General features: G+C 42.0%; 1 protein-coding gene across 4 annotated transcripts in view; it reads right to left on the reverse strand.

Moving 5' to 3' along the window:
• Positions 1-14,379, reverse strand: part of LOC106567546 (CXADR-like membrane protein) — a 141,494-nt gene that overhangs the window by 13,305 nt on the left and 113,810 nt on the right. For all 4 annotated transcript variants that reach the window (XM_014136988.2, XM_014136986.2, XM_014136989.2 and 1 more), the window contains 2 exons: positions 10,899-11,056; positions 2,785-2,983 (listed from right to left, as the gene is read on the reverse strand). In XM_014136988.2, coding sequence (XP_013992463.1) covers positions 2,785-2,983; positions 10,899-11,056 — 357 coding nt within the window. The remainder of the gene's footprint in view (positions 1-2,784; positions 2,984-10,898; positions 11,057-14,379) is intronic.

Consider the following 14,379-nt stretch of genomic DNA (forward strand, 5'->3'; position numbering starts at 1 on the left):
CCACACGGCAAGTGGTACCAATGCACCAGTCTGGAACCAACAGGACCCTGAACAGCTTCTACCCCCAAGCAATACAACTTCTAAACAAGACTGCTAAATAGCTAATCAAATCTCAATGTGCCAATATTTTATTTTGATTACATTTTTTTAATCTGATCTTTTACCCTGCATTGTTGGAGAGAAAAAAAAAAAACATAAGTAAGTATTTCACTGTAAATCTAAACCTGTTGTCCATGAAGCATGTGACAAATAAAATGTAATTTTATTACAGAATGTGAATGTTACCTTGATAACAGAAAGTGTTTCACATTGATATTATGAAATGCATTCTATAAGCATTGACTATCTGTCTGTCATTACTGTGTCCTTACAGCATAAAGTAATCTATCAATATGAAATATGTAATAATAACCAAGTTGACCGGTGCATCACTAACAAGTCTGAGGTCACATAATCTCCTACTAGATAGATCAACCAGGATGGACCAGTGTTTTTTTTTTGTATTTTTGGTACTTTTTAACTACTGTCATTGCTGCAGAAAACCACACTGAGATCAAAGAATTGTATTCTTGCCAGCTGAAAACAGTTTCCCTATGAACAAACAAACATGATCAAACACATGTACACATAATATAGAGAGCCCCCCCATCCACTTCCTGCTCTCTATCACGGACCTCTCTTCCTCTGTTTTCTCCTAATTTTGCTGAGTAGAGCGAATTCTACCCAGGATGAAATTAAGGGGGCTGAGGATGAGGGGGAGCAGGAGGCAGGGGGCCCTTCATCTTGTTCATGTGTCAGAATCACTTCCCAATGCCACCCAACTCCAATCCCCCCCTTTCCCCAAGACCATTGTCTTCCCATTGAACAAGACAAATGCTAATGTTTGTCTACCTAAACATCGAAAGTGCCATTGCAAAGCTGCGGGCCAATTTGTGAAAATGTATGCGGCACACTCCCTAAACGTCTTAATGTGGGAGACCGTACGAGGGTAGGACAGCCTGGAGAGAGCTCTATATTAGAGCTATACACAGTTAGATGCTGTATCACAGTGTCAATGGTGCTACTCAGTGGTGTAAAGCACCTAAGTAAAAATACTTCAAAGTACTACTTAAGTCATTTTTTGGAGTATCTGTATTTTACTTTACTATTTATATTTTTGACACCTTTTACTTCACTAGATTCCTAAAGAAAATAATCTTATCAAGGCACAAGGCGAGACCCAAATGCAGACACAGGAGGCATATGATTGGAGTCTTAAAATGTTTATTAATCCGAAGGGGTAGGCAAGAGAATGGTCGTGGACAGGCAAAAAGGTCAAAACCATATCAGAGTCCAGGAGGTACAGAGTGGCAGACAGGCTCATGGTCAAGGCAGGCAGAATGGTCAGGCAGGCGGGTACAAAGTCCAGAAACAGGCAAGGGTCAAAACCAGGAGGACTAGAAAAAGGAGAATACAAAAAGCAGGAGAACCAGGGAAACCACTGGTTGACTTGGAAACATACAAGACGAACTGGCACAGAGAGACAGGAAACACAGGGATAAATACACTCGGGAAAATAAGCGACACCTGGAGTGGGTGGAGACAATCACAAGGACAGGTGAAAAAGATCAGGGTGTGACAAATCTACTTTTACTCCATACATTTTACCTGACACCCAAAAGTACTCGTTACATTTTCAATACTTAGCAGGACAGGAAAATGGTCAAATTCATGACTTATCAAGAGAACACATGGTCATCCCTACCGCCTCTGATCTGGTGGACTTACTAAACACAAATACATATTTTGTAAAATTATGTCTCAATGTTGTAGTCTTCCCCTGGCTATCAGTACATTTTTCCAACAATAAAATGGTGCAATCTGCTTTGCTGAATATAAGGAATTTTAAAATATGTTTACTTTTACTTTTGATACTTAAGTATATTTAGAACCAAATACTTTCAGACTTTTACTCAAGTAGTATTTTACTCGGTGACACTTTTACTTGAGTAAGTTTTTATCAAGGTATCTATACTTTTACTCAAGTATGAATTGGGTACTTTTTCCACCACTGGTGCTAGTTACCCTTTTATCTCTTGTTGTCATTGCCCAGTTAAGGATTTGGATCGGGTGCAACATGTGGCAGTGGTCCAATGTCGACCCTTTGGAGTTCGTTTTCGCTTTTACAAGTAAGTTACAAGTAATTGCCATCTTATACTTTAGTGACACCAACAGGTTCGTTAGGTAGTGATTCAAACATCTCACCAACAGTGTTCGTGTGGTCATTGCCAGTCAACCACCTCACTGGGCACAGATGTCAATTTAACGTCTATTCCACATTGGTTCAACGTAATTTCAATGAAATTACATGGAACCAACTTTGATTCAACCAGTGTGTGACCAGTGGGACAATATGAAGGGACAAGGGACAGTATCACTTCTGTAATTGCTATCCGTCACATACAGTAAGCATTTAAAACCATGTTACACATTTTAACAGTGAAATATTGGTGGTGTGAACGTCTCTTGAATCTCTGACTAGAGATGCCCACTGCCACCTGTACTAGATGTGTGAGTGCATCCCTTTTCATGTGACATAAGTATGATACTGTATTGTGGTGAATTCAGGGTTAGCCTAACCAAACCCAAATCTCTGAGGGTATTTTATGTTCGTGTGACTAATCATGTGGTGGAGCTCTTTATATTACCTTGTGTGGTGGTGACTGGTTTTGATGGTTCCTGTTTGATGGGTTTTTGTTTAAAGTGTAAAAAATCATAAAAATACACAGCGGGTCCAGAACTTACCCAGTACTATGAGGTTGACCGTGATCCAATGGTACTTCCCCCCGTTCTTCACCTTGCAGCTGTACTCACCCGAGTCGCTCAGGGTGAGGTCACTGATCAGTAGGGAGGCGTCCCCCTTGAGGTAGTCCCCAGCTAAGGACAGTCGGCCCGCCTCCGCCTCGTTGGGGTCGTACACCCGGCCCGCAAAGTAGGTGATCACCTGGCAGGGAGGAAGGGAGGGAAGGTGGGACGGAGGGAAGAGGTAAAGAGAGATAAGAGGTGCTGGCTGTGTATAGCAGGACTTGTCTGGGAGAGTTGGAACTGTGGTGCAACTGTTATGTACACATGGTTATCCGGGGAAACGTTGTGGGTGTGTGTAGGTGACACGCACATGGATACATGCACATATGCAAATACACTGTCACATAAACAGAAGCATGAACATGCACACACATTTTTTTTACACTTCAGTCATTCAGCAGACACTCTTATCCAGAGCGACTTACCGTAATGAGTGCATACATTTTTCATACTATGCTCTAGCAACTGAGCCACACACACACACACACACACACACACACACACACACACACACACACACACACACACACACACACACACAGTACAGTACGAAAGGGTGGTGACCTAGGGAGCTCTGAGGTACCGGAACGCATGAGAGAAAAAAAACCCTTTAAAGTAAAGCGTTGCATGCATATCATTGCATTTGCATAGTGGCATAGAGCAGCAGAGTAGAGGAACTTACAAAAGTTACACACATGGAGAACATTTTTAGTGGCCTTTTATAAATGCATTTCATGCAATTCTACGTCATTTTACATGACTGGAGACTTTGGCATAATCTTTTTAATGCCGCGTTCAAAACATGGGAACTCGTAACTGGGAAATCTCTGACTTCCGACTTCAAGACAACTGAGAACTGTGGAAAAAAATTGTTTTGAATGGTCATCCAACTCAGAATTCCAAGTCGGGAGCTCAGGCCTCTTCCTAGAGCTCCAACTTTCCAACCTGAAGATCACTGACGTCATGATTCGACCTTGTTTCTTTCCGAGTTCCCAGTTGTCATGAAGTCACCATAATACCACACAAATGATCAAAATGACAGGCTACTGACAAACTGAGAATTTTGAGATCAATAAAAATGACCTCGTCTTGAATCCATCAATAGTCTAGGCCTCGGTGTGTGCAAACACATATTGTAGGCTACAATATGAGGAGGAAACTATAGTCCTAAAAATGCTTTCCAGCTTCACTGACTCACCTAATGATGCGGTGCTCACTCGCTGGCGATGGCTGATGTGCTCGTGCCAAGAGCCTCTCTTGTTTTACTTTGTAAAACAATAGGCCTTTTAGAAAATGTATGAAATATTTTGGTGGCCTACAGCAGACAGATTAAAGTCCTCTTTTCAGCAGGAGCCATTTGCTTTCCAACCAGTGTTTCCCAGCGATTGTATTTTAAGTATTGCCAAAGGCCTGTTTTGTCTGTATGCTGTTTGTTCACTGACAGATTTGCCGCGCGTTCCCGACTGTAGGCTATGCCTTGTTATTGGGCTACATTGTACAGCTAGGCTTTTTTTTAAAGAAGAAGCTAATCCTCTGTGGCTAAATTATATGCTTTCTCATGGTGTAGTAGGCCATTCTGAATTATTTCATTTATTTCTGAACAGACAGCAGTAAGTCTATAACTTTGGCAAATTAATTTAAATTTTTCATGGGCTCTGCAGCACCTCCAGTATAACTTTGCAAATGTATTTCAATGTATCAGTGGTGCTGCAGCTCCTGCAGAACTCTTCGCCCGGCTATGATTCTATAAGGAAATAAATTATCAAGTGCAACGCTGGAGAGATGAGTTGCAGGCTCATTCATGTCTATCAAAGCAGAGAGAGGGAGAGAGATCAGGCTTTGAAATACTTTGCTAGCATCTACAGTAGGCTACACACCGCTGTTTGAGTTGAGTGCTGCGGTGATGCGCGTTGTAGACGATTTCATTCCCTTCATCTGAACATCGGAGTGTCAGTAACATGCATGTCAGTTCAGTGCACACTGTGTAACTGAGAGAGAAACATTATTGCGGACCTACATCAAAAACGACCTCTCCAGAATCCATATGACGGAAATCCATCACAGTGACGGAGAACTTTAACCCCTATTGTAAATACAGTCATCATATTATTCTGATCATGTGGTTATCATACCACATGCTGCGCTTTATAAGGTTATTTCTATAAACAATGGGGCCAATCGGTGACATTGGGATCAACATTTCAAAATGGTTTGAAGCAAAAATAAAAAGGAAGTTTATGCAGTTCCACATGTGTACTTAGAGGAGTAAAGGTGAATATATGCAAATTGGCCCATAACTCCATCTATACAAGAACATAGGCCTAGGACAATACATCCTTTAGGGTATAATTTATATAACTACATATAGGGCCTGATATAGAACCCCTCCCCCAAAAAGCATGCAAAAAGTGTCAAAAAAGTAGACTATTACCATTTTAAGAATAATAATAAATGTAGGCTTTGCCAATGCAATGATAATCAAATTATTATTACATTCTAAAATATGTGATAATAATGTGGACATTGACTGACTAAAACAGATGCACGCATGACGATTTTTCTGCAGCCCAGCGGTTTCCAAACTAGGGGTCGCGACCCCATGTGGGGTCGCCTGATATAAAAATGTGGTCGCCGTAGAATTTCCAAAATCCCCTCCAAAAATGATACAGTACCAGTCAAAAGTTTGGACACACCTACTCAATCAAGGGTTTTTCTTGAAGTGTGCAAAAGCTATCAAGGCAAATGGTGGCTACGTTGAAGAATCTCAAATCTCAAAGATATTTTTGTGTTTTTTGGTTACTACATGATTCCATATGTGTTATTTCATAGTTTTGATGTCTTCACTATTATTCTACAATGTAGAATATAGTAAACATAAAGGAAACCCTTGAATGAGTAGGTGTGTCCAAACGTTTGACTGGTATTGCATATACAAAAAAAATATATACACTGAACAAAAATATAAACGCAACATGTAAAGTGTTGGTCCCATGTTTCATGAGCTGAAATAAAAGATCACAGAAATATTCCATACGCACAAAAAGCTTATTTCTCTCAAATTAGTTTACATCCCTGTTAGTGAGCATTTCTCCCTTGCCAAGATAATCCATCCACCTGACAGGTGTGGCATATCAAGAAGCTGATTAAACAGCATGATCCTTATACAGGTGCACCTTGTGCTGGGGACAATAAAAGGCCACTCTAAAATGTGCAGTTTTGTCACACAACACAATTGTCACGTCCTGACCAGTATAGGGGTTATTTGTGATTGTAGTTTGGTCAGGACGTGGCAGAGGGTATTTGTTTTATGTGGTTCGGGGTGGTGGTTTGTTTAGAAGGGTGTTTGATTTATTATTTCCGGGTTTTGGGTTATGTTCTATGTTTTTGTATTTCTATGTTCTTTCTAGTTTAGTATTTTCTATGTTAGGTATTGGACTCTCAATTGAAGGCAGGTGTTTGTAGTTGCCTTTGATTGAGAGTCCTATATATAGGGATGTGTTTTGTTTGTTAATTGTGGGTAGTTGTCTTTAGCACTGCTGTTATGTGTATAGCCTGCTAAACTGTTTCCTGTCGTCGTTTCGTTGTTTATTGTGTTTTGGTGTTCACATTCAATAAATATAATGATGAGCACGCAACCCGCTGCGCCTTGGTCCTCTCTTCACGAAGACAGCCGTTACAACAATGCCTCAGATGTCTCAAGTTTTGAGGGAGAGTGCAATTTGCATGCTGACTGCGGGAATGTCCACCAGAGCTGTTGCCAGATAATGTAATGTTAATTTCTCTACCATAAGCCAGCTCCAGGGTCATTTGAGAGAATTTGGCAGTGCGTCCAACTGGCCTCATACCAGCAGACCACATGTATGGCGGCGTGTGGGCAAGCGGTTTGCTGATGTCAACGTTGTGAACAGAGTGACGGTGGGGTTATGTTATGGGTAGGCATAAGCTTGCGACAATGAACACAATTGCATTTTATTGATGGCAATTTGAGTGCATAGAGATACCGTGACGAGATCCTGAGGCCCATTGTCGTGCCATTCATCTGCCGCCATCACGTCATGTTTCAGCATGATAATGCACAGCCCCATGTGGTTCTCAACTAGCCTACCTGGTTAAATAAAGGTGAAAAAATAATAATAATAATTAAAAAAAAATGTTGCAAGGCTCTGTACACAATTCCTGGAAGCTGAAAATGTCCCAGTTCTTCTAGGAGGTTCACCAGACATGTCAACCATTAAGCATGTTTGGGCTGCTCTGGAGCGATGATTACGACAGCGTGTTCCAGTTCCCGCCAATATCCAGCAACTTTGCACAGACATTGAAGAGTAGTGGGACAACATTCCACAATAAACAGCATGATCAAGATGTCGCGCTGGAAATGGTGGTCATACCAGACACTGACTAGTTTTCTGTTCCACGCCCTTACCTTTTTTAAAGGTACAGTGAATTCGGAAAGTATTCAGACCCCTTGACTTTTTCCAATTTTTTTTACATTACAGTTTTATTCTAAAATGGATTTAATAGTTTTTTCCCCATCATAAATTTACACACAATACCCCATAATGACAAAGCAAAAACAGGTTTTAAAAAAACTGAAATATCACATTCATATAAGTATTCAGACCCTTTACTCAGTACTTTGTTGAAGCACATTTCGCAGCGATTACAGCCTCGAGTCTTGTTTATGACGCGAGTCTTGTTTATGAGCCCTGTATTTGGGGAGTTTCTCCCATTCTTCTCTACAGATCCTCTCAAGCTCTGTCAGGTTGGATGGGGAGCGTCGCTGAATACCAAGCGTCACGTCTGGAGGAAACCCTGCACCATCCCTACGATTAAGCATGGTGGTGACAGCATAACGCTGTGGGGATGTTTTTCAGCGCCAGGGACTGGGAGACTAGTCAGGATCTATGGAAAGATGAATGGAGCAAAGTACAGAGAGATCCTTGATGAAAACCTGCGCTCAGGACCTCAGACTGGGGCGAAGGTTCATCTTCTGACAGGACAATGACCCTAAGCACACAGCCAAGACAGCGCAGGAGTGGCTTCAGGACAAGTCTCTGAATGTCCTTGAGTGGCCCAGCCAGAGCCCGGACTTGAACCTGATCAAACATATCTGGAGAGACCTGAAAATACCTGTGCAGCGAAGCTCCCAATCCAACCTGACAGAGCTTGAGAGGATCTGCAGAGAAGAATGGAAGAAACTCCCCAAATACAGGTGTGCCAAGCTTGTAGCGTCATACCCAAGAAGACTCCAGGCTGTAATCATGCTTCAACAAAGTACTGAGTAAAGGGTCTGAATACTTATGTAAATGTGATATTTCAGTTTTTTATTTATAATACACTTGCAAAAAATTACTAACAACCTCTTTTTGCTTTGTCATTATGGGGTATTATGAGTACATTGATGAAAAAATAAACAATTTAATCAGTTTAAGAATAAGGCTGTAACATAACAAAATGTGGAAAAAGGCAAGGGCCTGAATACTTTCCGAATACACTGTATATTGTTTAAAATGGCAGGTTTAACACGAAATGTATTTGTCATGTGGCGCAGCGGTCTAGGGCACTGCATCTCAGTGCAAGAGGCGTCACTACAGTCCCTGGTTTGAATCCAGGCTGTATCACATCCGGCCATGACTGGGAGTCCCATAGGGCGGCGCACAATTGGCCCAGCGTCGTCCGGGTTTGGCTGGGGTAGGCCGTCATTGTAAATAAGAATTTGTTCTTAAATGACTTGCCTGGTTAAATAAAGGTAATTTTTTTTTATTAAAGTTAAAAATAAAATACAAAATAACACAAAATAACAATAACGAGACTATATACAAGGGGTACCGGTACCGAGTCAATGTGTGGGGGTACAGATTAGTCGAGGTAATTTGTACAAACAGGCTGCACTGTTTGACATGACTATAAGTTAGCTGTAGTTGGCTAGCTAGCAAGCAATGGATAAGAACATTGCCAGCCAGTATAATTGAACGACAGGGTTGCGTGTCTGGCAACCGAACCAATAGAACGAACGACCAGCCGGCTTGGGTAGCAACCCTAGATTTGTGTCGGGACTATATCTTGTGGAAGGATGAAATAATATCAATACATTTATCAAAATAGTTTTTTATGTTTGTCATCTCTTTATAGCAATAGCCATTTGCATTCCAAAAAGTTTTACCGCGATTGTATTTTTTAATATTGCGATATGCCTGGCTGAGTCTCTGCTTTTCACTGACAGTCACAACTCAACAATCATCTATTTGGTATTTGCAGCTCGTGCTGCCCAAATTGCGGGCCCTAACCACAGTAGGCTATGCAATTTAAAACAATCCACAGTGATCCTCTGTGGCCAAATCATGCTTTCTGTTGTAGTAGCCTATTTTGAGCGACTTTATTTCTTTCTGTATAGACAGGAGTAAGTTAATTAGGCTATATCATTTTTTGGCAATTCAATTTACTTTAGGGAAAGCTTCCCCTAGCCTTATGGACACACAGCCTATGCCTTTTAATGTGGCATAAACACAACCAGTCATGATGTTTTCATCACATAACAAAGGCACTCCTGTATGCTACTTGCGCACCTTCGTCCACTCACAAAATAATTTCAGCATCCAACCCCCAACAGTGCAATGTGCACCCACAATTTGATGAATGGAAAGAGACATCTGTTACTAAACACCTACGTGTATTGTAATGATATTCTGCATTAGGCATTAGGCCTACACTTGTAACCTGAATTGATGCATCCACTGTTACCCAAGCGCCTCGGTCTCGGCCACTCATCTCCACCTTGTCGGTGAGCCGAGAGCCACTCATCATCTCTCCACAATGACAAAATGTAAATGTTCTACTCAAACCACAAAGCAATTTGGAGCGTATACCACCTGGTTTCCAGTCAATTCGCCCATTTTTCATGCGGTTGACATGCAGTAATGTTAAATAATGTTTTATTCATTGCGATAGGCCGGTACGGCATACCCCCCACTATTTTACCGCTTTACCTTTACCCCTCCTGGTACCCTAGTTAATAGAAATACCATGAACAAACTGTGTCTACCACGGCATTATCTAAGACCCAAAGACAAAACAAGACGTTCCTTCATTACTTGACCATGTAGGGACATTTATAAATCAACAAATGCAAGGATCAAGACTTCATTTCATAATTTGACCATGTAAGGAAATTCAAAAATCAACAAATGCATATGTTTTCCCCCTACAGCACTTAAAGTTTATAACCCCCATTGCAGGTATTACATATCACCATGGATATCCAAGCAAAGCCTGTAAAGTGGGCGAATGAGATTTTATTTCCGCGGATAAACCGCAAGCCTAGTAAACGATCATTCGCCCAAAGGCAAACTGTAGCAGCACTTTTATTAACCCGCAGGGAGAGAGTGGAAGGAGAAAGTAGGCGGACGTATTGGTCTAACGAGCCTGACAGTACCTTGGAGGCTAGATTGACCAGAGGCCAAATGGAAAGAAAACTATGCCCACCTGCCAATTCCCGGTCATAAAAAAGAACTGCAGATGGATTCAGTGAAACCAGAATGACAAAAACAAGACAGCCTGCATGCTGAAAGAGGCAGATCTTCGAAGTTGAGAGAAGTGGATGAGAGTTTGATTCAGTCCTTTGGGGGTCCTCCTAGTCATTGAGAAGACTTAATATTGGCCTCAATGAACTGGAGATAGTGAGGTACTGTAATATGTGTCATGAAGTCATATGTTATGTCATCTTATGTCATGCGGTAGTAATGCCCACTGCTCTAGCGTTTCGCGCTCCCTCCTCCCATTTACTTCTCTCTTTCTCTATCCTGTACAAAGGAACACACATATATGCTATAATTTCCTCTGGTTCTATGATACATCTCAATAGTATGGAGTTGCTTTCTGTCCTTGTGTCCTCTCCTACTGATCTGAAAACACAGGGTAGGTGACAGCAATATAGATTCCGAAACCAGGAATGTTCTTTCGCATTGCTAGTTATGGAGGAAAGGACACAAGGGGAGGAAGACACTTAAGTCAATTGAGATGCACTCCAAGTCGTCAGTCAAGTCAGCCACTCTCACCACTCTCTGCTTGGAGCTGGGCTTGAGGAGGAGCCACTCGATGTCCAGCGTGGGGGCGTCGCCTGCCCAGAACTGGTGGTGACAGGGCAGTGTGGCATTGTCCCCGACAACCCTCTTCATCTCTGTCTGGGCACACACCGTCAACACACCCAGCAGAACTGTGTGGGCAGAGAGGAAAAGGAGCTTAGTGACACATTACAGACACGTACATACACTACATGACCAAAAGGACGCAGACACCTGCTCGTCAAACATCACATTCCAAAATCATGGGCATTAATATGGAGTTGGTCCCCCCTTTGCTGCTATAACAGCCTCCACTTTTCTGGGAAGGCTTTCCACTAGATGTTGGAACATTGCTGTGGGGACTTGCTTCCATTCAGCCACAACAGCATTAGTGAGGTCGGGCACTGATATTGGGCAATTAGGCCTGGCTCGCAGTCGGCATTCCAATTCATCCCAAAGTTGTTTGATGGGGTTGAGGTCAGGGCTCTGTGCAGGTCAGTCAAATTCTCGCTTTGTGCATGGGGGCATTGTCATGCTGAAACAGGAAAGGGCCTTCCCCAAACAAAGTTGGAAGTACAGAATCGTCTAGAATGTCATTGTATTCTGTAGCGTTAAAATTTTCCTTCACTGGAACTAAGGGACCTAGGCAGAAGCATGAAAAACAGCCCCAGACAGTTCTTCCTCCTTCACCAAACTTTACAGTTGGTACTGTGCATTGGGGCAGGTAGCGTTCTCCTGGCATCCGCCAAAACCAGATTGTGAAGTGTGATCAATCACTCCAGAGAAGGCATTTCCACTAATCCAGAGTCCAACGGCGGCGAGCTTTACACCAATCCAATCAACTGACGGTTTGCACATGGTGATCTTACGTTTGTGTGCGGCTGCTCGGCCATGGAAACCCATTTCATGAAGCTCCTGACAAACAGATATTGTGCTAACGTTGCTTCCAGAGGCAGTTTGGAACTCGGTAGTGAGGGTTGCAACTGAAGACAGATTATTTTGACGCGCTACGCGCTTCAGCACTCGGTGGTCCCATTCTGTTAGCTTGTGTGGCCTACCACTTCAAAGCTGAGCCGTTGTTGCTCCTAGACGTTACCATTTCACAATATTAGCACTTACAGTTGACCGGGGCAGCTCTAGCAGGGCAGACATTTGACTGACTTACTAGTTGGACAGGTAGCATCCTATAATGGTGCCACATTGAAAGTCACTGAGCTCTTCAGTACGCCCATTCTACTGCCAATGTTGGACTATGGAGATCGCATGGTTGTGTGCTCGATTTTATACACCTGTCAGCAACGGGTGTGGCTGAAATAGCCGAATCCACTAACGTGAAGGGGTGTCAACATACTTTTGTATATATAGTGTACATGTACACACACACAGGTGCACAGACACATACACAGATGCACTCCCACACGCACACACAAACACACACACACCAGGGTATTGGGGGTAATAATGAGCCCAAAGTAGAATGGACTTAACTGCCTCATACACACAGCATGTGGAGAGGTTAGCTTTGTTGTGCTTTGATACAGTGGAATCGAACTTGCATAACTCAATAATAACATTAGCCCACTGAGCTTAAGCCCAGAAATTAGCTGCGGTGCTGCTCACACATGTATTCAGGTCTCAGACAGGTTACTCCTCAAAGAAGGATAATCTCAAACAAGGTTACTCCTCACACAATCATAGATGGGCGAACCACCTCTGCAAGAAAAGTATAATCCATAATAGGTGATTAATGTTTTTTTCACTGCCCTCTCCTTTGTGAAATCTACCTCAACCCTGCAGCATATCTCTATCCAACTAAGGTGTACATCTCTCCATTGAAATACATTGTAAACCTTTTTTCAGCCTGTTTACAAGGCACTCATTCCAATGAGAAACCAATGGCCAATGCAACACATCTGGGACCTTGGTCTGGATTAACTGTACAATGCATGGATAGGATGGCATTAAAATGGCATCAGGGGGGATTTACATTGAGATCAGTCTCATCACAATGGATGGCAGAAAAAGAAACGATGAGGAAAGAACAACAGAAATGTCCCTGAGTGGCTGATTTTCTGTTGAGCTTCCGTCTGCGTCCCAAATGGCATTCTATTACCTATGTAGTGCACTAGTCACAAGTAGTGCCCCATGTAGGGAATAGGGTGTCATTTGGGACGCAGACTATCCCAATTGATTGCAGATAAAGCAAATCACTTCAACTCAAAGAGACAGGTGAGACCACTAAAAAGTGTCTGTCAACAGCCAATTTGTCTCTGTGGCACATTAGGCAATATACAGTATTTGAGATGCTTTAGTGTTGAGAGAATAATTATATTTTCATTAGGTTCTGTGTGAGAACTTGTTAGAAATATTTATGATTTTTTTTGCCATGCCAATAAAGCATTTTGAATTTAGAGCATTATTCAGTGTATCGTCAGTCACAGACTGATGATGAAAACAAAAACAAAGTATAATGGTGAGAGAGCATGGAGTATTTTCACAAGTTTCGAAACAGCAAGGCTCAGTATGGGGGATTAATATTATACATTTCATATTGACGTCACATGAGTATTATACACTGAGTGTAAAAAACATTAAGACACTTTCCTAATATTGAGTTGCACCCCCCCTCAGAACAGCCTAAATTAGTCCGGGCATGGACTCTACAAGGTGTCAAAAGTGTTCCATGTTGACTCCAATGCTTCCCACAGTTGTGTCAAGTTAGCTGTAGGTCCTTTGGTTGGTGGACCATTTTTGATTCACACAGGAAACTGTTGAGCGTTAAAAAAAAAACAGCAGCGTTGCAGTTCTTGACACAAGCCGGAGTGCCTGGCACCTACTACCATGCCCCGTTCAAAGGCACTTATATATTTTGTCTTGCCCATTCACCCTCTGAATGGCACACATACACAATCCAATCACCTGGTCAGTCTGTCATGGAAAGAGCCAGTGTTCTTAATGTTTTGTACAACCATCAAAAACTATTTACAGTGCCTGGTCAAGATTTTTGTTGTTGTTGACAAAAGTCCATAATTTCATGCTTGTTAAAATATAATTGCAGTCGTATTGAATAAGATGCTATAAACGCGCAGGCCTAAATGTCTAGCACAGCTCAAACGTTTGCTTTATTGATACACATTTTGGGAATTCATGTTTGCTGATTCATGTCCATAAATCCAGCCACTGTGTCCGTATGCGTACTTATAAATTAAGAGTTTATTTCCAAAACACTATGTCCACAAATGTCTCCCATTTGTGTGTTTTCATCAGAAAAGTTAGCTTATGGGTAATTTCATGTGTGTGTGAAATATTACTGTTCTCAGATTTTTTTATTCATAGATTTGAGATGTGTATGAAAACGCTACATATCCATTGTTTAGCTGGAATGGAACGTTCGTATCCTATGTATTTGACTGTGATATGTGGTTGTCCATTCTAGCTATCTTAACATGCATGTGCTTATTGTTAGTCGCTCTGG

The sequence above is a fragment of the Salmo salar genome, chromosome ssa13 (assembly GCF_905237065.1).
Source record: "Salmo salar chromosome ssa13, Ssal_v3.1, whole genome shotgun sequence".
Classification (NCBI taxonomy): Eukaryota; Metazoa; Chordata; class Actinopteri; order Salmoniformes; family Salmonidae; genus Salmo; species Salmo salar.